At 47.4% G+C, this 26,206-nt stretch overlaps 1 protein-coding gene across 1 annotated transcript; it reads left to right on the plus strand.

The window, feature by feature from the left end:
- The first annotated feature begins 298 nt into the window (after positions 1-298).
- OLIG1 (oligodendrocyte transcription factor 1) lies at positions 299-1,226 on the plus strand. Its single transcript, XM_055313646.1, has one exon. It carries the CDS (start codon positions 393-395, stop codon positions 1,224-1,226), a length of 834 nt encoding a protein of 277 aa, XP_055169621.1. The 5' UTR covers positions 299-392.
- The last annotated feature ends 24,980 nt before the right edge of the window (positions 1,227-26,206 follow it).

Consider the following 26,206-nt stretch of genomic DNA (forward strand, 5'->3'; position numbering starts at 1 on the left):
AGGCAGAGAGGAGCAGGCAGCGGCAGCCGAGCCAGCAGTCCTCCAGGAACAACCCCGTTTCCCCCCAGAGGCGCCGTCGCCCCCCCTCCGGGCCGGGCCGGTCCTGTGACCCGCACAATAACCTTCTTGAGCGGTGCCAGCGGCACCTCCGCGCCGGCCCGAGGCGGGGCGGCCAATGAGCGCGCGCCTGGCCCCGGCCTCGCGCCCCCATTGGCTGCGCCCGGCGGCCCGCGGCCCCGCAGGTTCCCAGGCCGGGTTTAAAGGGGTCGGCCGCGCGCCGCTGCCCGGCCATCGGCTCCCCGCGCGCAGGTCCGCGGGGAGGGGCGGCCGCCGAAGGGCCCACCCCGGGGCGTTCCTGAAGGGCGCCCTCGGCCGCCCCCGCCGCCCCCCAGATGTACTATGCGCTTTCCCAGGCGCGCGTGAACGCGGCCCCCGCGACCATGCTGCGGCCACAGCGGCCCGGAGACTTGCAGCTCGGGGCCTCCCTGTACGAGCTGGTGGGCTACCGGCAGCCGCCCGCCTCCGCCCCCGCCTCCGCCTCCGCCTCCGCCTCCGCCTCCTCCTCCTCCTCCTCCACCGCGGCCCCCCTCCTCCCCAAGGCGGCGCGCGAGAAGCCGGAGGCGCCCGGCGAGCCCCCGGGCACGGGAGCGGGGCCCGGCGCGCACGCGGGCGGCGGCTCCCGGGCGGACCCCAAGGAGGAGCAGCAACAGCAGCTGCGGCGCAAGATCAACAGCCGCGAGCGGAAGCGCATGCAGGACCTGAACCTGGCCATGGACGCGCTGCGCGAGGTCATCCTGCCCTACTCGGCGGCGCACTGCCAGGGCGCGCCCGGCCGCAAGCTCTCCAAGATCGCCACGCTGCTGCTCGCCCGCAACTACATCCTGCTGCTGGGCAGCTCGCTGCAGGAGCTGCGCCGCGCGCTGGGCGAGGGCGCCGGGCCCGCCGCGCCGCGCCTGCTGCTGGCCGGCCTGCCCCTGCTGGCCGCCGCGCCCGGCTCCGTGCTGCTGGCGCCCGGCGCCGTGGGGCCCCCCGACGCGCTGCGCCCCGCCAAGTACCTGTCGCTGGCGCTCGACGAGCCGCCGTGCGGCCAGTTCGCGCTCCCCGGCGGCGGCGCGGGCGGCGGCGCGGGCGGCCCGGGGCTGTGCACCTGCGCGGTCTGCAAGTTCCCGCACCTGGTCCCCGCCGGCCTGGGCCTGGCCGCCGTGCAGGCGCAGTTTTCCAAGTGAGGGGCCCCGCGCGGGCCCGGGGCGCGACCTAGGCCCGGCCTCCCGCCGCCCCGCTGCTCCGCGCCCTCCCCACCCCACTCCCCGCGCCTGGCCTTCGCGGACGAGCACGGGGGCGGGGAGGGGGGGCCGGGATGCACTTCCAACCTTCTCGCCCAGAGGAAGGGACCGCGGGGCGCCCCCTCTCCCGCCCCCACCCCGGGGAGATCAGAGTGCTGCGAGCGGACGTTCGACGGAGCGTCGAGGCCGATGCGGGTTCTGAGTCGTTTCCGGCTGCTACGCGCGGCAAGTGCGCGCCGCCAACCCCGCTCTTGCCCGGCTGCGGTCTCTCCCGGGTCCCTGGAGTCGTGCGCTTCGCGGGGGTGGTGTGCGTTGCGGGGCACCGCGCCGTGGCTTTGGCTTGCTTGCTCTGGGTGCGGCGGGAGGCCGGTCCCAGCGCCACGGCTCAAAGAGGCGACACCTGCCAACGCAGGGGACCAAGTGGCTGCTCTCCGAGGGATGGGGAAGGGTGCTTTTCCTTCTCCCCAGCCGGGGAGGTCACAGGCACCCTTGTTCCCACCAGCCAAGCCCTGTCAAAGGAGGCTGCGCGACCTCAGGAAGCAGAGAAAGACCAATTAGTCGGTGCAGATGGTCCGAGGCTTAGCAGACGGACGGACCCTCAGCGGCGGCGGCGGGACGGTGCGCATCGCGGTGCCGCGGGAGGAGGCGCGGGCGTGGATAACTCCAGGGTCCCTGGGTGGCCGGGCTGGGCGGTGGGGCCGCTCTTCCACCCTGGCTGCGAGAGTGCAATTTTTGAGAGTCGCGTAACCAGTAGATTATCTTTGTTTCGTGGCGGAGATTATTCGCTTTTAAATCCTGAGGTCTTAAGAAGACAGTTTTAGGACTTGAGATTCACCGTTTTGTTTGTCCTTCCCCGGAGGTAGCGTAGCCAACCTTGGAGCTCGCTTAAAAACAGAAACCCACCCCCATCCCCCCCTTTGACGCAGCTGGTGTTCTTGGTTTACTAAGATAGGTAACAGCGGCACTTCGCAGTCGCCTCCGGTCTGGTCGGAAAAGCACGATCGCTAATTAACTTTCTCATTTAAAAGGCGCACAGGAGGACCCGAGCCCCAAAACTCCCTCCGGCGGCTCGCGGGTCCCCGCTGCGGTGGCGCTTTCTGCGCTGTCCCTTTGCGCCAGGGGTCTTGGACCTGCGCTCTCCGCAGCTTGACATTTGGAGAACTGCATAGATGACCGGTCTTGATTCGTTACAGACGTTAACAAATTACTTCACCCAAGATTATTTTATGATCTTTCAGCAGCTTGCTTTGAAGTCTCTGTTTAAGGTTTTTGGTTGTTGGTAGTAGCCGAATTTAACTGGCTTTTTATTTTATCTCTAACTTCGTTTCGTTGCTCGGTGAAGAATCAACAAAATAAAACATTTAAAGACCTAACGTTTTCCTCTGATTTGTTTGTTAATAAAAAATGCCCTGGTGGGGCTCCTGGGTGGCTCAGCCCCATGGAGCCTCCGGCTCTTGATCTCTGCTGAGGTCTTGATCTCAGGGTCCTGAGTTCAAGCCTCAGGCCGAGGCTCGTAGCTGAGCACGGAGCCTACATAAAATTAAAAATTTTAAAAACGTCCTGGTGCGCTGGTGGATTCAGATGCTCGGGATGTTTGGTAGTTAAATACGACTAGGGTTCAAAGTTTTTTAACCTGGTTTCCTGATTTGTAAAATGATCTAATGAATTTGTAAAATGATGTGATCAACTGCATGTCAAGTTCAGGCACCAGGTAGAAATATAAGGACCGCCGGTGAGTGAGTGGATGGCAACTTCAGGAATTAGCTCTTAGCCAAGATGGATCTCTTGATTACTTTCTTCTCTAAAAATGAGTTTAAAAATACATTGATCATAAAATTATTTGGTATGTCAACGTCCTTCTCGAAAATCTACTTTTTCCCTCTTAGTGGACAGAAGGTGAAATAGTGTCATACTGCCATGAGCTTTCTCCCGTTCTTTACATAAGGTTGGAGCCGTCTCCGAGGAACTTATGACCTTGGACATCATTCTGAGAGGTGAAGAAAGCTCCTCTGTGTGACTGGCAATATTATAAAGAATTTGAAATGTTTAACTCACAGGCAATATGTAAATATTTTGTAGTTATTAATGAAATCCAACCACTGTTTAAGGGCAGGAGTTAATGGAGGAGAAAGTGTCCCCTTTAGCCTGCAGAAAATGAAAGAAAACCTGAGATGACTTCATTCTATCCACATTGGTTTATCTGAGGTATGTATGCACTTAGGGATGGTGAGCATTCATGTTGGGAACATGTTGCGGGAGGTGGGGGGGTGGGGGACAGAATGCTAGAAGGAGGGAATTGCCTCCCCCCCGCTACGCTGGTTAAGTGTCTATTTCCTCAAGGAGGAGGAGGGAGAGGGTGTGAGGGAAAGAAGCTCTATGCACCAACCCATCTCAGGAAGGAGCGTCTCATTCTTCCCAGACTCCACCATCAGAAAAGTCACAGGCTTTTGTAATAAGTAAATTTGAATCGGGATTTCCTGTTTCTTTAATGCCCATTCTTGCTTCCCTTGCATCTTGACAAGGAACCCAAAGTAAAAATCAACAACTAATCAAGATCAAATCAGGTCCTCCCTGAAAAATAATTATTTCCAAGAGACTAGAAATAAATAGTGCTTCCCTCAGCCACAACTCCATCACCTGAGTGCCACCATCATCCCAAAAGACAAAAGGAACGTACAGGGCAGAGAAGGGGTGGGTGGTCTCCCTCCCTCCTGTCTCTACTTATAAATTGGAGCAGATACCCATGGCTTACAGAAAAGGTAATAGTGTATGTGATTTTTTCTTTAACTCAACTAGAAAGTCATGCTTTCCAGAACTGCTAGAGATTATGAATGAATTTTTTAAGATTTTATTTATTTATGACAGAGAGAGAGAGAGAGAGAGAGAGAAGCAGGCTCCATGCAGGGAGCCCGAAGTGGGGACTCGATCCCGGGTCACCAGAATCACACCCCGGGGCTGAAGAGGGCGCTAAACCGCTGGCTACCGGGGCTGCCCAATTATGAATGAATTTAACAAGAATCTGTAGGGCTGTGTTGAGTCTCATCGAAATATTTAAGCTATCTGTCTGCATGTAGCCTCTGTTGGCCATTGGACTAAACAAGGCTAGCAGACTGGCTCCTTATAAGATAAAAAAAAAAAATAGCATCAGTGGGTACTCAAGAGTCCTGTAGGATGCGACCACGAAAAGGTAATTCTATCTGGTGTCGATAACAAAAGTTAGACCTCCCGACACAGGCCTATGGGCAGAGCCGTGCACATGGCAGGTGCAGTGTTTAAGCCCAGACACGTACGTGGTAGAGCGTGGAGCTTTTCTTTCCAATCTGCAGTGCTATGTCACATGTACAGAGGAGCTAGCTGATGGGCCCACCTCATTTGATTTTAGCTAGAGCTAGCTTTTTGCAGAAAAAAATTTACCCTGGTCTTTGAAGGGATTGGGGAAGAAGAGAAGGAATAAGTCGGACCCCTTGAGAAAAGCACGTCAAGCCTCAGGAGCAAGATGAGAAGGAACATGTGACTCGCTGCCCAAAAAAAAAAAAAAAAAAAAAAAACGATCCCTGCACCCAGCCACCCACCGATGCGCAATCCCGGTGATTAGAGCGAATGGAACCTAAGGGGTAAATACAGGCCCTGAGAAAGTTGCTAGACGTTCGGGAGGCCAGGTGAGCAATCAGTAAACAGCAGATTAAAGGCACCATGGGATTTGCCTAGCTCGTAGTGATGGTCTATTTACAGCTATTCTCCTCTAAGGGAAACTGATTACACCAGGTATGAAAATATAACCTTGTGAAATATATAACTTCGAAGGTAAGTGTCCCCATCAAGGAAGAGGCCCACTCCAAGCTTGGAAAGTATTTCGATTTCCCAAAGGTCAGATTATTAACAATAGCGCTTGCATGCACCCCTCTGGTTCAGGGTCACTGGGCTAGTCTATGTGGACTAGTATGCAGGAGAGGCTGGACCCCGGTTAATGGCCAATCCTAGAGCCTCAGCCTGCTAGCCAGACCTCCTGGAGCCTGAGGAAGGCAGGCCACAAAGAAAACCAGCAAGAGCAAAGGCTCTTCTCTTGGTCAGGTGATCACTAGGACGTGCCCTTAAATCGATGCCTTTTCTCACCACGGCTTAGAGCACCTCTATGGGGAAAGTGCATCTCCTCCAGAAGGCGTTGTCCTGCTCATGGCTACCCCTTCCATTTCTGCACACTCAATAAATATTCCATAAAAAGATGACCACCTCGACTTCATAAAGCAAAAGTTTGGGAAGCGTCATGCTTTTCTAAAACACACATTCACTTTTTTTCACGCAGCTTTTAGTTGTAAGGAAAAAAAGTTTTTTTTTCAAGCAAGTCCAGCTTATCCTACCACATTTAAGATGAGAGCAGGAAATAGTAAGATATTCCCCAATCCACACACAGACTAGCCTCATTCTTTATGGAGATGCCGCAAATGACTTCTTCAAACACTCCAAACGCTTCCCCAAACCATTCTGTCCTTTTTTTAAATTTTATTCATTTATTCATGAGAGACACAGAGAGAGGCAGAGACACAGGCAGAGGGAGAAGCAGGCTCTCTGCAGGGACCCTGAATCAGGACTTTATCTTGAGACCCTGGGATCATGCCCTGAGCCAAAGGCAGATGCTTAACCCCTGAGCCACCCAGATGCCCCTCCATTCTCTCCTTTTTTAGTAAACCTAGCATAAAAGCTGAAATGCCTGATCAGAAATTAAGCCAAATTCTTACTGCTCATAGGGATTAGCTGCTCCATCAGAGAACTTTCCCCTTCGCATCTGGCTAATAGAGAACGCCCAGAGGTCAGGCTGTGAGCCCACGACCGTCAGGTCAATAGTCCCCGTCCTTAAATACTACAGGCTGCTTGATGCTCAGGGAGGGACATTACCTGGATTGAAAGCGAAAGGAGTTCATTTCTCCTTCACTCAGCCTTTGTCTGTGACCACAGAGGACAGAACACGGCGGTGGGCCAGGACAAAGGTCACAGGTGCCAGATCCTATCTCTAAATCCCACAGAGCGCTCACGGGGCAAGAGAATTTAGGGATTACCTGTCTACCCTCTTCCCTACTGAATATGGCACCGAAGTCCGGGAAGTTTGGGAGACATGCTCAAGGCCACACAGGTAGTCAGAGGCAGCAAGGCCAGGGACCAGTACCTGTTTGGGGAGGCAAAAGCAGCTTCCTTGCTTTACCTTGGTGGAACTAGAATGTCCTGGAAATAGGAATCGTGGCGAGAGATGAACCCATTCTTCCTGCCTCCTGGAAAATCTCTGACCTTTGCCTTTTCCAGGCTCTCTAGAGCCCAGCCCTTGGGCTGCCCCTATGAGTGGCATCGAGAAAAGGCAGACTGAGGGCCAGTCCCCCCTACCAGGTGACCAGCTGCAGTTCAGCCACTTGAACTTTTTCTGGCAGCCTTGCCCCCTAGCCCCGAGGGAGGCCCAGGTTGGTGACAGGGAGCAGCAGACGTGAAGCAAACCCCTTGAGAGAACCTCTGATGGCTGCATGTTTTTCATCAGGGTTTCAGAAAGCAACTGGCAGAAGGTGAGGGAGCAGACACCTGCCGGGCAAGGGCGCTGGGCGGGAGGGGAAAGCAGTGTCATCATAGGGCCTCTCCCTTCTGCGGTGCCTTTCACCCTTTCCACCTTGATGCTCCATGTTCTGATGCTGATGGACTCTGATTTTCTCAACAATGTGAGCGTCTTTTTGCCAAGTGTTCTTCATGGCTGTGGGTGATTTTCCAAAAGCTTGCTCAGCAGGAGTAAGCCCTGGCTATCGCCAAGCCTGGGGGACAGAGCACAGGCACCCCTGACAGTGGGCCCTACACGTGGAGCACCAGCCAGAGGTAGGTGACAGGGCCTGGGGAGAACGCTCATTGTAGGTGGGGAGTCCAGCAGGGCTATTGTGTTCCAGAAGCTTCTAAGTAATCCAGGTACCTCCTTAGAGCATGGTACAGTGGTACAACCAGGAGATAACAAGATCAACTTAGAGCACTCATCTGTGTGTGGGGGAGAGAGAGGGAGAGGGAGAGAGGGACAGAGAGAGACAGGGTGAGAAAGGGAGAAAGAAAGAGATGGAGAGAGAGAGAGAGAGAGAAGGAGAAGTCAAGTCACCAGGGCCAGGCAGGTGGAATTTAGAACAGCTCACAGTAGAGGTGATAGAGCACAACAACTAGAGATGACAATAGCGGTGTTGACCAAAGGTAACACCGGGTGCCAAGCAGTGCTCTAAGCATTTCAGATGCATCATTTCATTTGGGGGCACTCTGATTCCACCATTTTACAGACAACACAGAAGCACCAAGAGGCAAAAACTAAGGAAGCTGAGGCTGGTTAAGGAAAGTGGTAGAAGCCAAGCGCTGAAAGAAAGCGAGCTTTGTCCGAAGAGGGAAGACCCTACTTTTCCTTCCTCCTCCTCTGCAGACGAGGTTGTGGTACCCCCACCTGCCTCCTCTTCTTCCGGCCTCGGGTCTGGTTGATGCTCCTCAGAATGTGTCCTACTCAAGGTGACAAGTCCCCACGTGTCCCAGCACGCAGGGATTTCCAACGTTTCCAGCTCCTGTGGCAACTGCTCCGAGGTGGGACAGCGATGAGATACAGGGACGTGCTTGGGGCGGGAGGCAGATGTCACATCACCTGCACCCTTCGAGCAAGATAGTACATGTCCCTGATCCTTCTGTCACTGCGAGCATCCAGGCAAAAAATTAAAAAACCAAACCCCCAAAAAAGCTTTTCGGGGTAGTGATCATCAAATATCTTCCAGTTCGGATCTTAAAAAAATACAGTCGAGCAGATGAGGAATCAGGAAAGGAAACTTCTGAGGATCATTTGCTATCGTTTTATCTACCTCACTTACCAGCCCAAGGGAATATTCTGTTGTCATTCTGTTTCATTTGCTTGCTTCTGGCAGTTCTGGTGATTGTCATTTCCCCCCTGGAATGACAATCACCCCCCCCCATGGCTTTTTGCTCTCTCAGAGATAGTCCTGGGCGGGAGGTAAAGCCAACAACTCTCACTGCACTCAACACCAGTGGAGAAAAAAACCATAAATGCAGGACACCACAGCATCCCATTTAATAGACAACTTTTGATACCACTCATGACCGTGGACTCCATGGTTCTAGGGGCTGTGAGAGCCCCAGAGGACGCCCTTTACTATTTCATATTCACACAGACCCACAGTAACTCAGATGGATAGTTGGCAGCTCTGATCACAGAACCATCCAGTTGGGGGGCATGGGGTGCTGGTGCTGTTGGGAATCACCCCACGGTGGCCTCCACTCCTGGGGACCTGAGATTGTTGTGTTCCAATGTAATCGCACTCCCATCTCCTCTCCCATCCTCCTTCCTGCCCTCCTTTCCTCTCTGCCCAGTGAATGAAGCCTTAGAAGCCCACTGCCCTTCAGTTGTACATCACAAGCGGTCACTCCACTCACTGGCCTCCTGACCTTGGATGGTCATCTCTAAGATCTGGTCATCTTAGGACCCACCTCACGGGGTGTATACGGGGCAGCATGTGAAAACTGTCAGCACGGCGCCTATTACAATGGGGGTTGCTTTTCCTTCTCATAAGGTTTTTTCCATTACCTGGAAATGCATTATTTACATGATTATGTAAACTGTTGATGGTTGTTTAGAAAGCAACGGCATGTTCTCAGTCTTCTCTCGCAAGGCCAGCATCGGATGGTGCTGTGTAGAAATCCATTTGGAAATAAGCAAAGCTGCCTTCTCATACCCCCTTCCCAAACTTCTGTCTCTAACTTGCACCCAACGGTGTCTTTTTTTTTTTTAAGATTTTATTTATTTGAGATAGAGAGTGAATGAGAGGGAGAGAGAGCGCATGAGTAGGGGGGAGGGACAGAAGGAGAGGGAGAAACAGGGTCCCCACTGAGTAGGGAGCCCGATGCAGGGCTCGATCCCAGGACCCTGAGATCAGGACCTGAGCCAAAGGCAGATGCTTAACCAACTGAGCCACCTAGGTGCCCCCCAACTCTGTCTTTCATGTGGTTTCCCCTACAGAGTCCTACACTAACTCCATCCTTCCAAGCTGCTTCACAGAGCTCACCCAGACCCACCGCGATTGTATGGAGCCTCCAAGGAGGCCAAAATGCTTCTCTAAGGTCCAGTGGGAGGGAGGGCACCAGGATTTTCCTTCTCCTCTACGATTGACTAGCAGACAATGAGTTCCTCAGAAGCCACAACATTTCATCTGTTTTGGACACAGAGGCCACAAGCTGACTCGATGACATTCTCTACCCCACCCCACCCCACCCCACCCCCGCGCGGCATCAGCTCAGGACGGCTCCAAACAGTATCAACTGGTTTGTGGTCAGTGGCATAAACACCAGGCTGGGTGAATGAAATCACTGACTGAGTCATCCTCTGCACATGGAGGCTGGAGAGAACTCAGTTGGGCCTGGGAGGGGCTCCCGGCAAGGTGCTGGGCTTCTCCCTGCCAGTGAGACAGGGATGGGGCTCAGTCATCCGTCCCTCTTGTCTGGGCAAGACCACTTACTGGGTGGCTGGCTGCTGGGGGCCAGCAGGATGACCTGATCAGTTCTCAGGATGAGGCGTATGTTTGTAGGCATCTGAACTTGGGGGGCTGGTGCCTGGAGCAAATTTCAGCCTGCTTCAGGAATGTCCCTCAGCAGAAACACTTGTTAAAATGAGAAAGGAACAATGGAAGAAAGGAAGGAAGGAAGGAAGGAAGGAAGGAAGGAAGGAAGGAAGGAAGGAAGTTCTTAGTAATATCAAAGATCTAAATAGTAATTATGTTTTGCTTCAAACTCATTTATTATAATTATTTATAATATATTTAATATATTTAGATATTACATTAATCCACTTTAAACCTGTCAACAATGCACAGATAGAAAAAAAATATTCTGATTAACTAGACTTGTGTCTCAAAGTACAATATAATAGATCAGATCTGCTCTGGGCTACTCGGGCCTCAGGAGGAACTACCCAGGGCAGCGAGAAGCAAGTGGGGCCAGGCCAGGGTGAGGCCAGTGACATGCTTTCTTTGGAAGAATGCTTTGGGGGGGGAGGGGCACCAAAAAACTCAGCATGGTAAATAATATTTGTTTTCTGTTTTTTGTTTTTTGATAAATAACATTTGAATGCAATAGCTTCTAAAATCAGAATGGATGCAAAAATACGCAATGAACAAAATACTAGAAGTTTAAATCCAGACAGGAGCAGCGTCGCTGATTTCGTTGTCCCCAGACCCCAGCCTGGCAATGCAGGCAAGGCCTCTGACCGCCCTCCCAGCTGGCAAAGGCCATTCCCATGTTACACATGAGGTCACAGGGTTGTCCATGGCCTGGATTCCAGGGCGGCGCAGGGTAACAGGGGCATAAGGGGGCCCCACAACCCCCCACACTAACCCCAGCTCCACCCTCTGCTGCTGTTTCCTTTTTTTTTTTTTTTTTTTGCTGCTGTTTCCTTATGCAGGTTTACACATAAGTTCTTTAAGGCTTTCTATCCCCATCTGCAAAATGGGAGCAAGCAATAATGATGCCTCCCTTCTAGGAGTCAGTGACGCTCATGAGCACTCAGGAAAGCTCCTGGCACCCTTATTACCATTGATATGCCCACAAACGCTTCTCGTCTTCCTCCCCTTTGGAGCACAGGCCGATGGACTTACTTTGGAAGAACCCACGATGGAGAACGTACTGGTGCCAGATGGAGTGGTTTGTGTTTCTTTAAGTAAACTCTAAAAATAGAGGTGGTGGGTAGCAGCAGTGGTGGCTGCGACAACAGTGCTCAGCACCCTTACTGAGCATTTTATTGGACCTGTTTGATGCCAGGTCTGTGCTAAGGGCTTGGGGTCAACAGTGGAGCACAGCAGAGGGAATCCCACCAACGAGAGGGAAGGCAGGGGTGCAGCTGGACATGGCAGGGCCCTGCAGTCAGTCCTGCTGAGCCCAACTTCCAGCCTCAATGTCTGAAGCCCTACGGGGGCCTTTGCCAGGCCCAGGTCATCAGTCCTGGATTTCTCCCCCCGCCCCTTCCCAGGTGGAGGGCTGTCACTTGGTCCTGGAAGACTGGTGACTCTGGGCAAGGAGACTGGGGTGGCCATATGAGAGCACATTTGAAAATTAAACATAAGGAATCTTGGAGCATGATCCCACATCACCCCAGTGCTTAATTGGATAAAATAAAGAAGTTGTGTCTTCCAGGCAAGGCTTGATGTTCACACACGGCTGCTGCTCACACCAAAATCTTAACCCTGGGAGACAGTTCCCCAAGACAAGGGAGGACGGGCAGCCGATCTCTCATGTGCTGGTTGTCTGCGAGTCTTTGTGTCAGGTTCTTAAAAAGCAATATATTCATTTGAAAAGCATTTGCTGTGGCTTTCAGAAGAGCATGCTTGGTTCTAGTGTGTGCAGGAATAACTGATAACCCTCAGTAGCCCCTTCAGCCAGGACGATCCTCCCCAGCCAAGAAAACTAGGATAAGTTCATTTTTAAGTTAAAATGCACACACACATGGAATTTGGTAAGAACCCCCTTTTGAGAATTTGTCAGTTCTACTTGGCCATCCGAGGTCAATGACCCGCCCTGATCCACAGCAACTGAAACCGTGTTAAAAGGGGTGCCTGGGTGGCTCAGTGGGTTAACGCCCGCCTTTGGCTCAGGTCATGATTCTCAGGGTCCTGGAAACAAGCCCCCGTGTCACTGTCAAGCACTGAATTGAGTTGTGCTGCAGGTGTAAAATGCACACTGGATCTTGACAACTTAGTATAAAGAAAAACATGTAAACTATCCCAATTAAGGATTTTATATTGATTATACACTCAAACAGAAATCTTCTGGACACATTGGTTAAATAAAATATCTTAGTAAAATTAATTTTACCTATTTCTTTTCATTTTTAGTGTGACTTGTAGAGAATTTAGCATTACATTATCTATACACGTAGAGAAGAAAGTGAAAAACATAAAGATTCAGTTGGGGATTTGAATATATAAAAAGTATAAGGGTAGGCCTAGGTTAAAAGATAGGGTTTAGGCTGAATGCACAGGACACATTTGGAAAATCAAATGAATGAGGACAAGTGATGTGCCTTTGAGCTTTTTTTTCCCCCATTGGCCAGTCCTGCATCTCTTTCTTTAAAATAAATAAATAAAAATAAATGAAAGAAAAAAAGAAAGAAATATTCTTTTTTTTTCCAAAGATTTTATTTATTTCTTTATTAAGGGGGGGGGGAGCACGACACGAGGAGGGAGGGACAGAGGTAGAGGAAGAAGCAGGATCTCCATCGAGCAGAGAGCCCAATGCAGGCTTCATCCCAGCACTCTGGGATCATGACCTGAGCCAAAGGCAGACACTTAACCCACTGAGCCACCCAGGTGCCCAGAAAGAAAGATTCCATACCCATATGTAGCTTGAATTATATTTCTATTGAATGGCACTGTTCTCAGCTGTCTTTACACCTGCAAATACACATCCAGACTTGTGTGCACTCGCACACTTGCTCACGCTCTCTGTCTTTCTTCAATTCAGTTCAGGGATCTAATTTGTGGAAATCATTACTTACTTCCCCTGGATAGCTGACATGTGTCACTTTGGCTACCTGGTATACAAACCATTGGTATGCTCTTAAACTGGCTCTCTGAGGAAAAAAGAAAAAAAGAAAACAAAGCCCTGATTTGTTGTGTTTGTTCCCTTCTGTAGTGTAAATACTCCCACCGTGGCTCATTCCAAGCTGCCCTTGAGATGTCCCTGAACCTGGGCGAGTTCTGATAAGCTCAACCTTAGCACCGATTATGAATCCTCTTCCTATTTGGGCTCAGTTTCCAGCCACGGGGAGGGGAGGGCTCCAATGCCACTCAGGACAGCCCAGGTCCCATATATTCCTTCTACCTGGCTCCTGGGTACCCAGAACTTGGGTTTATGGTGTAAGCGAGGTCAATCAGCTGCCCCTGCCCTGGACGTCGCATCTGGGGGCTGCAATAGACAGGCCGGGGGCTTGTATTTGCTTGTATTTGCTGTGGCCACAGCCAACTCAAGCATTCAGTGGTGTGGAGGCTGGGATCTTCTAGGGGAGAGTCCAGGGGGGGCATCCAGTTGGGGCAGCAGCAAGTGTCCAGTGGCAGTGGTGACAGTGGTAGCATCCAAAGTAGACTGCTCCTGTGGCAGGCTCTTGCTTGTCTCAGTTATCCCTGAATCCAGTTTCTCAGCCTCCCCATTGATGTGATGAGCTAGCCAATCCCCTTTGCTAATTCCTTATCTGCCAGGTGAAGCAGAGTCTAGAACACAGACTCTCCGTTCACCTATCACAGTCAGGTGGTATGATGTGACAGGCGATGTGGTACGGTGCAGGGCAGGTAAGGGACCAGTTATGGGAGAGGTCCTAAAAGAGAACCTGAATTCTGAACATCAGCAGACACTTAATGAACTGGCATGTCCAAAATTGAAAGCAGGGACTTGAACAGATATATATATATATATATATATATATATATATATATATATATTATATTTATATTTATATTTATATATGATATATATCCATGTCCAAAGTGGCACTGGTCACCATAGTCAAGAGGTAGAAGCAGCCCGAATGTCCACCCATAGATAAATTGATAAATTAAATATGATGTTTGGTGAAAGAAGCCAGACACAATATGGTATGAGGTACCTACAGGGGTCAAATTCAGAGCTAGAAAGTAGAGAATAGAGAGTTAGTGCCTAGCAGGGACAGAGTTTCAGTTTGAGAAGATGAAAAAGTCTGGAGATGAATGGTGGCGAAGGGTGCACAACAATGCGAATGTACCTAAAACCATTGAACTCTACACTTAAAAAATGGTTATGATAGTAAATTGGATGTTATGGATAGTTTACCACAGTAAAAAATAGTTTCTAAAACAACAGGCACATGTCCAGGTTTCATTCCCAAAGAATTTTAGTCTGTGTGTACGCTGGGCATGTCTTCGGTTTCTAAAACTCCGCAGGTGAACACACCTGATTGAGAATGACGAGGTCACAGAGTGGCACGACTGGAATTCAAGACGGCTCCATTTCGATGATGTTTCTGCCTCCAAGTCTTTACTAGCCTCTCAACCGGAGGTGGCCCATGGGGTGAAGGCAGCTGCAAATATGTGTGCTTGCCTGTTTTATTTATTTATTTATTTATTTATTTATTTTATTTTATTTTATTTATTTTGCTTGCTTGTCTGTTTTAAATGAATTCGTAATTGCCAGCATTTGAAAGGCTGGAGACTTTACATAAAAATCCAGATCTTTACCCTTCTGCATGGCCCCGTGAGTTAGAGCTGAGGCCAGGGTCTCCACAACCCCTTTCCAGCTACCTGGGCCCCTCACCTGGTCTTGGAGGTCATTGGGTCGCCACCCACACTCCAAAGGAGCAAGCTGATTGGAGCTGAGAAGAGCAATCCCTGTGCCTCTGTCTTCAGTTTATGAGATCATGTTCATAGATAAGCAGGTGCTACAAAAGCCCAAGTGATCAGTCCTCACTGTAACCTTCTTACTGATGCTCCGGACTATTTTGCTAAACCATAAACTTTGGACTGTTTCTGCAACATTTTAATTCAGTTTCTCTCTCCCTCTCTCTCTCCCTCTCTCTGTGACAAATAAATAAAATCTTTTTTGTGGTTGTTTTTTGTTTGTTTTTGTTTTAAGGGACACCTGGGTGGCTCAGACAGTTTAGCATCTGTCTTCTGCTCAGGTCATGATCCCAGGGTCCTGGGATCCAGTCCTGCATCAGGCTCCTTGCTCAGTGGGGAGCAAGGAGCCTGTTTCTCTCTTTGCCTGCACTCCCCCTGCTTGTGCACACCTTCTCTCTCTGACAAATCAATCAATAAAATGTTTTTAAAAAATAAACTCAGTCTTTCTTTATTTCTTCTTCTTCTTCTTCTTCTTTCTTCTTCTTCTTCTTCTTCTTCTTCTTCTTCTTCTTCTTCGTCTTCTTCTTCTTCTTCTTCTTCTTCTTCTCTCTCCTTCTTTCTTTCCTGACTTAACACTCTTCAGTATTGATTCAAAATCATAAAGCCAGTCTTGGGTCTCAGTAAATGAGACATCCATTTCAAAGTATGGGATGCCTGGCTATCCTGTGGCTTGCAGAAGGTGAGGCAGGTTGAGGGAGATTTGGTTAAGAGAGTGCATGTAAAAATCATGGACCCTTCTTTTTCACAAAGCACAACTGCCCCCCCCCCAAGCCCCTAGGCAATGACCTCAGCTCCGTGCAGAAGGGTGAGGATGGATGCTGCTTTCTGAGAGGGGAGCCTGTAGGCAAGGAATTGCCCTGGGAATATCTATAATGGGTTCAGCCAACAATAGTTGAAATGCTCCCAGGTGGGGTAGGGAGCCACAGAGCGTCGCCGCAGGGTTTAGAGACTAAAAAAGAAGGAGAAATTAAGTGCGAAGTTTCTAATTTTTAGTTTCCAGCTGGCTCCCTTTATATCAGAGAGCCCAGTGCTTCTTTCCCATCTTGCCTGGAGATTCATGGGGATTCCAGAGACAACAATAAATCGCTTTGGTTTGTGGGTACAAAGGTTAATTTGTGGAGGTAGCACTTGTGGGAAAGATGGTTTTCCAAACCCAGCCCGCCTCACACCCTTCATTTTGCTTCCTGAGGTCTGCACACTGCGCAACAGTGCTCACTGTTGGCCTGTTGGTACTGATCTCATGGCTCAGACCAAGTGTGGGAGGGGCTCGTGCAGGGGCCCTTCACATCCGGCCCCCAGCTACCATTTGGGGTCTGGTCACACCACTTCTCAGAGATTCCCAGCCCCCCACGGGGTCCCTTCTCCAAGGCTGCTTTAGGGAAGCAGATATGATTTACATCACAAAAGCAGACAGAAAAAAAAACAACAAAAAAAAGCAGACAGATCATGCAGTGTCATTTTGATGATATAAACAGGCTGGTGATGGAGAAAGTTTATCTTATAAAAAAAAAAATCTTCCAGCTGGGTAAAAGTGAGGTGTTTTATCCCCACGTCTGCAAGACTGTGTTTGGGTGACACATGCGACTAAAGCATACACCTGGTTGGCAGCTTCTCCATCTGCCATAGAAAGCTTGGGAGAGCCTCAGAAATGCAAACATATTGGCCAATACACGCTTCACTTCTGCTGAGAGCTTTTCATTAACATTTGTCAGGCGGATGATCCACATCCTGCAGGCTAGAGTGCCAAAAGCACAGGATTCCCAGCTCCTCGGAGTGCTCTTCCCACCCCCCACTCATCTTTAGGTACCAGCCTCGCCAACCGCTCCTCCCTCCCCGCCACCCACATCCTGGCCACTTCCTCCCACCAGCCTGTCACCCTCCGTGTCGCTGCCCTCATCCGTCTGCCACAACCCTACAAACCCTTCAGGACTTGGCTCAAGTGCACAGGCTTCCTCCCTGCTACCTCTCTCGCTCGCTCAGACACATTCCTTTGCCATTCCTCCCGCCCAGATCTGTCTGCCCTCCTCCTCCGTGCCTTTTGCAGGACAAACCCTGGAAGAACACGAGAAGGGGACAAGAAGAGGAAAGCGGGACAGAGGTGGGCAGAGAGAGGCCGGGAAGCTCAGAGGGTGGAGGAACAAAATGCAATCCCCACCTAACACTCTGATGGCGTGCACAGATAAAGACAAAATCACGCCAGAAATTAAATAATTTCCCAGTTTGCAAAGGAATCTCTCTGCTGGAATTTAAATGTTGAGCCCAATACCCATAGCTCCTCTGGCTACTGATTTGATGCTCTGAAATAAAGAAATGAGGTTAGGATATTGCTTAGGAACACCCCTGGGCTACAGAACGCAGAAGAAACGAGAGGCACTCATGCTTCAAACACAGAAGGGCCAGTTAGTTCCACAGGGCCACGTGGGGCCCCCAGAGAGTTCTCGTCTTCACATTGCATGAGCTTGTCATTAGCTGTTCTGTTTTCCTGGCACCTATTTCCATTTACCCGCAAGACCTTTGCTGTTTGTCTTCTTCCTTCCAGAAATGAGAGGTGATAGCTAAAAAGATCACGGAGTTTGCACCACTCAATCGGCTTAAAATCAACTCCAAGTACAGGCGGCTGTTGTTTTATAGAGCTGGTAAATTTTATTTTTAATTGACCCAGTGTTAGAATAAGTCCATTGGAAGCTAAAATATTTTTAGCTTCTTTTTTCTATTTTCCAGCTTAACTTTTTAAAAAGTCTTTTTAAAAAAAATACCTGGTACATGCTTTAGGAGTCTCTCTCTCTCCGTCTCTTTTTTTTTTAAATCACATATCTAATCCCCCATCTTACTTAGTGTAAACTAAAACAGAAACACCAACTCCCACTCAATGAGAGACCATTGTCATTGTCACTTATGGGCAACGTAGATAAAATCAATCATAATAAGCTCACACAGGCATCCAGCTCAAAACCCTACTGAAATTACGAGCTAGCAACACAGCAGTATTATCTGCAGTGCTGAATCCCGCTTCTGCATGAGGTGAACAGTTTAATGCTACTTATAACTGCTCTATCTTGCATTCATGCTTCCTGAACACGATAGCGATATGACTGTTGACCCACCAAATGACAATTTGCGATTAATCCTTCTTACCTCCTTGCATTTATTTTAATCTCCCTTTGGCCAGGTCCTGGGCAGTTGCTTGGGTGTCAGAGTTCATGTTCAGCGCCTCATTTGTATACACACCTATCTCCTTGTGTGGGAGCCCTTGGGTAGCTACACAGTTGACTAAACAGTAACTTCTAATCAGTGAATCACCAAAACCATGGTGAAGGTTTCCCCTTTTCTTCTGAGAATCGTACTTCCACAGTGGGTTCCCCCACCAAAAGCAGTGAAATTCAGTGTGTTCTTTTTTTTCTCTGTGGCTCTTGCAAAATACCACTTGGAAAAGTTGCAACTGGGCAACCTTGATCTCACTCATTAATTCTGCTTTTGATGATTTTTCCTGAGGAAAGAAAATGACGTGTTACTTAGTTACACTCCGTCCTTATATTATGTTACACTGATATTTGAGGAAAAAATAATACAATAGGAAAATGTAAATAGGAAAGAATAGGAAACATCATGTCATAGAAAAAAAGATCTCGGAGCCCTTTATGATAAGAAAAAGCTGGAAAGATCTTAAAATGCCCTAAAATACGAGATGGGGTTAAATAATTGCAACAAAGTTCTGGAACAGAATTCCATGAAGCCAATGGGGAATTTTTTTTAAAAGAATATTGAATAATAAGGGAAAATGGTCATGACAGAAGTAAAAAAGCAGATTGCAAAGCAGTGTAATCCCAAATACGTGTCCACTTGGTGGTGGTTATCTCTGTGAGGCTATGTTAGAGCTTTTATTTGCTTTTTAAAATGTATCTTTTCTAAAATTTCTCTTGTGAGAATGTATTCCCATGTCATTGGAAAAGCAAAAGCTAGAAATGATGACACCTGGACTCCTTGTGCTTGCACAAACAATCTCCTTTGCAGAGGCTGGCCCCAGGACCCACTGCTGATGCTTCTCCAAGCATCAAGCAGAATCTGCCGAGAGTAGCAGGGTCCATTAGAGGTTGGAGGGTACGGTGCTCCTGGGTAAAGCTCCTCACCACAGGATGCTCCCCAACCCATCCCTCACCTCCATCACAGGAGCTGTTCTGGAAGCAGCTTTCTGATCACACACTATCAAAATTTTAGCTAGAATCTAACTCATTGAATAATCACACTTACTACCTTAGTTTCCTCTTTTAAAAAAAGGATGATCCTAAACTGACATTTTCTAAGAATGGTGATGCAGAAGAATATTTATATGGTAAACGAATAATAACATAGGAGAATATTTATTCATATGGTAAATGGATAATAACAAAAGAGGATTATTTATTTACATGATAAACGGAGCAGATTAAGAAACTGTAAGCTTCCCACTGTATTTTTAAAAATTATGTGTGTTTCTTGGTTGTGCCAAATGTACCATAGTTATATATAATGCTAACAAGCAAGAAACCGGGCCAGGATTATTAGAGAGCTCTCCACTATCTTTGCAACTTCTCTATAAATCTAAAATTATTCTACATGACAGCAGGACTCATTGTAGTGACCATATATAATGTATATGCACATAAATAAGATATGTATATAAATATCAAATACATTGTATACCATGATACTGCATTATCAGTGATTCTCCAATGAAAATTAATTAATTAAAATAATTTCAAAATGAAATGTTCATTTAACAAATAAGATAACTTCTTCACTTTGTGGCACGCATTCCTCCATGCTTCAATTATGTAACATTTGCTATGACAAAATCCTTTGGAAATTTAAAAAAATTATGTGTTTGTATTTTTAGAGACGTTGAGTCTATTCACACAAGTAAGTCACAGATGAAAAATGTATCTAGCAAAGAAGCCAAACTGAGAACAGTCTGTATCTGAGGGATTTGGAATGGTTTTTACTTTTTCTTTAGTTTTTCTAAACTTTTAAGATTTATCTGTGATGAATATATAAATACTTTCATGTAATTATTACTCACATAAGTATATGCTATATAATGCTATATATATACATAGAGAGAGTTATATGTTACACAAAAATAAAATTACTTTTATGGGGTCGCTCATAATCAGAAAACAAAGTTTTCAACAGGGATATATGGAGTTTCTAAGACTCCCAAGAGCAGCAATGAAGCTGAAATTGTATAAAGCCCAGCAAAACTATTTGCAGAACCAGAAGGTTATATAGATGCCGTAGCCACTGTTCAAACTTTAGGAGACCGTATGTGCTTAATATGAATTAAACACAAGTAGCTAATACTAATTTTGGAACCATAAAGTCAACTTGATAATGATAGTATTCCTAAATTAGCACAATGAAAAGCTTAGCCACTATTGCCCAGCTAATGAATGGGTGACAGAAAAGAAAGCCTCTCTGCTTTGCAAAGCTTAACATTAAAATTAGCCCTATCTGTTACCTTTCATGCAAAAAGGAAAGACAGAAGGCTGTTCCACCGACTGGTATTTTGCTCTATGCCTGAGCAGTTCATGGGATATATGACAAGTGGAAAGAGCCTTAATTCTCATCACCTAAAACAACATTTGTGAGGGTGGGGAATGAAATCAAGGTGAAAAGAATTTCGAACCCTGAAGCCATGAATGGTTCTCCTGTGAGGTCTGATCATTTTTCCCAGAGAAATCACAAGACAGACAAGTGGCAGATCAATGAAGTAGCATTGTGGCAATAATGCAATTGCTCTTGCGGTGGTCAGAAAATGTGCATAGCAAGACAGCAGTAAGAAAACCCCTGTCTTTGCCTAAAAACAAAATAGCCCGCCTCTGGTGGTGGTGGTGGTTGTTTTATCGCAGGATTTTGAGTGGAAAAATAGTCCCACTTGTCAATCAGCTAAGTTGCAGGAGCTAATAGATTCTGGTGTGTAGGGGGGTCAACACGGAATTTAATTTAACATCTCACAATACGCCCACATGCCCAGAAAATGTGGACAGCTTGATGGGGTTCACTGAGCCAAAGAAGCAAGACCCAAACAGTGCATTAATGTATAGGGGAAGAATAGTTGCAATCAGCCCCTTGTGAATTGGACAGAGGGCCTGGAGATGAAGCAATTATCAGCCATCGGGGATTAATAGCAAAGTGTGAATGCCAAGCTGTATATGTTAGGGGCGGAATATGTTGCCTATAGAAAACAACAAAGGACGTTTCTTACTATTAAGTGAGATTAAACGTAATGGCCTGATTTAATCACAAAGGCAGAATTAAATTCAGATGGCAATTTCAAAGTGGACGCATGAACACAGACCACTGCTTACATTTACATATAGCTGGCATAGCTTGGCCCGCCGCACAATAGGATAAAGTTTCTTTGGCCACTTAAACAATTTTCTATTCTTCACTGTTTTTGTGAACACTCACTGTATTTATTCCCCCCGTTGCATTTAGTCAGCAAGAAGGAGCTAAGAGTTAGATTTATTCATGGACGCTAGAATTTTTGATTCTTTCGAATTATGAAACAAAAGGTGCAAAAGGTCATAAGAACAGCGTAGTTATAATCCGATTGGTATCAAAATAAGAAGGAGGAGGGGGAGGAGGAGAAAAAGAAGGAGAAGAAGAAACAAAACAATCTCAGAGAGAATAATCCAGTGTCATGTGAAAGGCAGCTTCCTCCCTGCTCAGGTATAGATTTGTGTTACCATCGTGGAGTCCAAACAAGTTATTTTCAATATAAGCTAGTCCCTCCTTCCTTCTTTGTTATGGAAGTCTTGCTTGCTTACTCGCTCCCCATCTGAAAGGAGGTTCTTGTAAGAGGTTTGGGGGGATAGAAACCTGTTGCAGGGTTTAGAGTCATTTTTCATTAGCGGATCCTTGGAGAATTTCAAGTGAAATTTGAGTGAAAAAATTAAGTATAGTGTCTCAAAGACATGATTACCTGTCTTCACTGCTCAGGGATTGAGCACATCTAACCCTTCTGGGTTCCCAAAGTCCCTAGCAAATTACATATATTATATAAATATAAATATTATATAAAATATAAATATTTTATACTTATTATATTGCATTATTATATGTAATTATTTGTATTGTGTTACATATAATTGTATACATGTTTGTAAAATAATTTCATATAAATTTTATGTGAAAAATAATTCTGTACAATTTATATATACAATTATACTGTAATATATTATATGTTATATAATGTACATTTATATATTTAACTTTTATGTTATATAAATCATTAATGACCTCACCCCTTGAGCAAAGAAGTCTTCTTCAAAGAATTTACTTTAAATAGACATAGCATAAAGGGCTTAATGATTTATGTATCAAGATATTCACCACAGAGTTGCATTGAATATTAAAACCAAATAGGAATTGACCAAAATGGTCCTCCTTATGGGATTAGTTTCACAAATTTTACTATGGACTTACAATAAAATACTACACAGCCATTTTAATGACCTAAGTCTGAAATAATCTGAATGATCTGAAATGACAATCTGGAGCTTTAGTTGATCAGAGAGAGTCAGAGAAAGATGCCATAATATATTGCTGAACAGTTTATAGAATTCTTGTATAACATGAGTTTAAGTATATCTAATTGCGTTTATGGAGTAAGAGTAATACCTGGAGAAAATATTAACTGTGTTTATCTCTGGGTGGTGGGATTTGGGTTGTTTTACTTTTTTCTTGGCACTTATCGGTTGCTTTTTTATTTTTGTCATCTCTACACCCAGTGTGGGGCTCGAACCCATGTCCCCCAAGACCAAAAGCCACAAGCTCTACCGACTGAGCTGGCCAGGCGCTCCAGGACTTAATGATTTTTTTTTAAAAACAATTAACAAGAATTACTTTTACAATCAGGAAAAACACTTATTTTTGAAAAAGAATTATGTTTTTGAGAGGATGCAAACATTTTGGAAGGGATTTTTAAGGGACAGATCATGCAGTTTCCTGGGGCCAAAATGAAGGCAAGGCTAAGGTAGACGTGGCCTCCCCTGTGCGGATGAGCCCAATGCCTGCAACTTCGCCCACTTATACCCTTCAAAGTCCAACTTCTGCTTTTGGAGACTTGTCCCCTTTTCCTCGGAGTTTGGTTTGCCCTCCTGGAGATAGGTTAATCATCTGTGAATGTGTTGCAATCTGACTTCAACCCAACAAGCTTTAGGACACAGGCTGGCAGGGAGTGAGCCTCTGAGCAAGCGGCCTAACCAAGTCCTGGGCCTTTAGATAAAGTGGGGTGGAATTGTGCGGGGCTCACTTTGGAGCAATCTGCAATCGCTGTGAATGAACGCCTCCAAGTGGGACAAAGTGACCTGTCAAAGGCCATTTCATTCTGATCCTTCAAGTCAGACTCTGGTTCCGGTTCATTGCAAGATGCCTCTCTGCTTGGAAGGAGAGGGAGAATGTGCAAGAGGACATGAACAAAACACACACCAGGTTTCTTTTTTCTTTTTTCTTTTTTTTTAAATATTTTTATTTCTTTATTCATGAGAGACACAGAGAGAGGCAGAGACGTAGGCAGACAGAGAAGCAGGAGCCCGATGCAGGACTCAATCCCAGGACCTCAGGATCACGACCTGAGCTGAAGGTAGATGCTCAAACACTGAGCCACCCAGGTGTCCCACATGTCAGGTTTCTAAGGGCTGTTTGCTACAGCAGCCAGGGAATGTGGCTTCTTCACCAGACATGGAAGTGGACCCTAACCTGATGCCCCCCACAGGCCTTTCCTGTGTGCTTTTGAGCAAAAGTGCAATTCTGGCCGTGGCACAATTGGACCAAGCGGACTTGGGGGCAAAAGAAGGACAATGAAAGGTGTCACAAACCTGCAGCTTCTACACTAGCCTGGGGACCTCATCTGCCCATTTTCTAGCACAGAGCACCAAGCTAAAATTTGCCAGGGTGGGTGGCAAACCAAAACAAATTTGCTAGATTATTCAGAGGCAGAATGAGGCAAACGGAGCATGAGCTCCCTCCCTTTGATCACCTCGGGTGGTGGGACAGCCAACTCCAGGTCCTTTCTCAGGCCTTTCTGATGTCACCTGAAGCCGGAGGGGATGTCAGGTAGGAAACACCCTCTCCAACAATCCATTCCTGGGGTTCCAGAAAAGCGGCAATTGTTCCATTTTCAAACAGAATAGGAGGAGAGAACATTTCTGGGGTCATTAGAACTCACGCAGAATATAGATGAGCATTTTTTAAGAAAACAATATTTAGTGTTTCTTTCTGATTATAACCTGATTATGCAGGTCCGCGTGCGGTACAAATACTGAAATCAAGAGAAAACAAAAATATGGAGCGCGTGCAATCCCACCGCTTGTCCAGAGACAACCATCATTTACATTTAGATGTATTTCCTTCTGCTTGCTTTTTATGTATATATAATTAGAACATCTACTTTTATTTTTTTTTAAGATTTTATTTATCTATTCATAAGAGACACACAGAGAGGCAGAGACACGGGCAGAGGGAGAAGCAGGCTCCATGCAGGGAGCCCGATATGGGACTCGATCCCGGGATCACACCCTGAGCCAAAGGCAGATGTTCAACCACTGAGCCACCCAGGCATCCCTCTACCTTTATTTCTGACAAAGCTGGGATCATGTGGTCTATATTACTCAGATGCAGTGCTCTGAGAAGTTCTAGGAATAGTGATGGTAGTGAGATAGTGATAATCCTATAGCTTCTTTTTTTTTTTTTGAAGATCTTATCTATTTATTTGACAGAGAGAGAGCACAAGCAGGGGGAGCTGCAGGCAGAGGGAGAGGGAGAAGCAAGCTGCCCACTGAGCAGGGAGCCTGGATGCGGGACTTGATCCCAGGACCCTGGGGCCATGCCCTGCCCAGAACAAAAGGCAGATGCCTAACCGACTGAGCCACCTAGGTGCCCTTCTAATTTCTTACAGGAGGATGATGCCCAGGACTCTTCTCCAGGCAGCTGAAAGTATTTTTAATTCACTTTCCTAATGGGCCTGGGGATAAGGAGAAAGAGACAGCTGAGGTTGCTTTAAGAGTTGGGGTGACTTCTTGGAGTCACTTAGTCAAGTCATACCCAAGAGCAGAGCCGAGTCTCCCCTGCATATGTGGGGACCAATTACCTCAGGAAACAGGACCTTCCCTGGGTCACAGACAGGTAACAGTCACCCCACACACACATGCACACACACACGCGCACACACGCACACACATACACATAATAGAAGGCTGTGGTCACCCTGGAGATTGGGAAGAAGGGCCCCTCTTGCTGCAGCCTCCTCTTGAGAGCTGTCTGTCCCCGTCGGCTCATCACTCCTGCTGCGCCAGGCGGGCTGACAGTTGTAATGTCCTCATCTGTGTCCTCCCACAGAAGGAGCAGGGGGACCAATTGCTCAGCACAAAGGCTTGAAGTGCTTGTGTGAAAGGTCACTAAGTACCGTCATCTGGGCCAGGGAGGGGGCCCAGAGACAGCGCCCACGGAGAACAACAGAACAGGGGCGGGTCCTTAACCTCGGCCTGTGGCCTGGTTAGGAGCGGGCGGGCCAGGGAGGCAAAGATGCTCAGGCCTCCATAATTCTGCTGGGAGGCCGACAGCTCTCCTCCTCTTCCCCGGGCCTGGCAGGTGGCAGGGTGGCCTGAAAGGAAGCAGGAGGACCAGCTCAGGGACGCTCCAGGCCCTGAGATGAGGCCCCCATCCGTGACCCTCCTGCTGGGGGAATAGACATGGGGGGAATAGCCGGGAAGTCAGGGTGTACCGTGTGGAACCCCATGAAGCACACTTTCAGGAACCCTGAAACATACTACACCTACTATGTGGCATCACATCTGATCCCACTTCATGTCGTATTTGAGCATGTAAACGTGGCAAAGATTTAAGAAGAAAAACGGGGGGTGGAGATGTAAAACTGAACAAGGAAAAAAGTGCTCTTCGCTTGCCCAATCGGCAGCGAGTCAGGGGCGAGGACCACTGGCGTTCACTCTTCATTAGGACACTCGAGTGCAGCCCAAAGGACACCAGTGCCCCAAGGGGACATTAATTTGGGAGCTGCTGGAGGCCAAGACCCAAGGTGGTTCTCTGCTACTTCAAGGCATGACAGTGTGGTTCTTTACAATGTGGGCGTGAAAATCAAGCAGCAATTTTGAGGCCAACGGCATTTTCAATACCCACTGCCTCCCTTGCCTCATCTGTAAAGGGGGCTTGTTTGGAAGATTCAATGTGCAAATATATGTAAGAAGCTTAGAATAGTGCCAGATACGCAAGCTCTCAATAAAGGCTAATTATCACCATCGCCATCACCAGCATCACTGGGTGGCAGGATTCTTGGTGAATTTAATTTCTTTCTTTCCATTTCCTTTGTTGTCTGGAAGGTCTGCCATGATGATGGATTGTTATCACAATGGAAAAAGGCAAAACTTTTTTTTTTTTTTTTTTTAAGAAAGCTCTTCACAGCTGCCTTCCAGAGCCCTAGAGATGGGCCAGGAGAGGGACAACACCAACGCA

The sequence above is a fragment of the Nyctereutes procyonoides genome, unplaced genomic scaffold (assembly GCF_905146905.1).
Source record: "Nyctereutes procyonoides isolate TBG_1078 unplaced genomic scaffold, NYPRO_anot_genome, whole genome shotgun sequence".
NCBI lineage: Eukaryota > Metazoa > Chordata > Mammalia > Carnivora > Canidae > Nyctereutes > Nyctereutes procyonoides.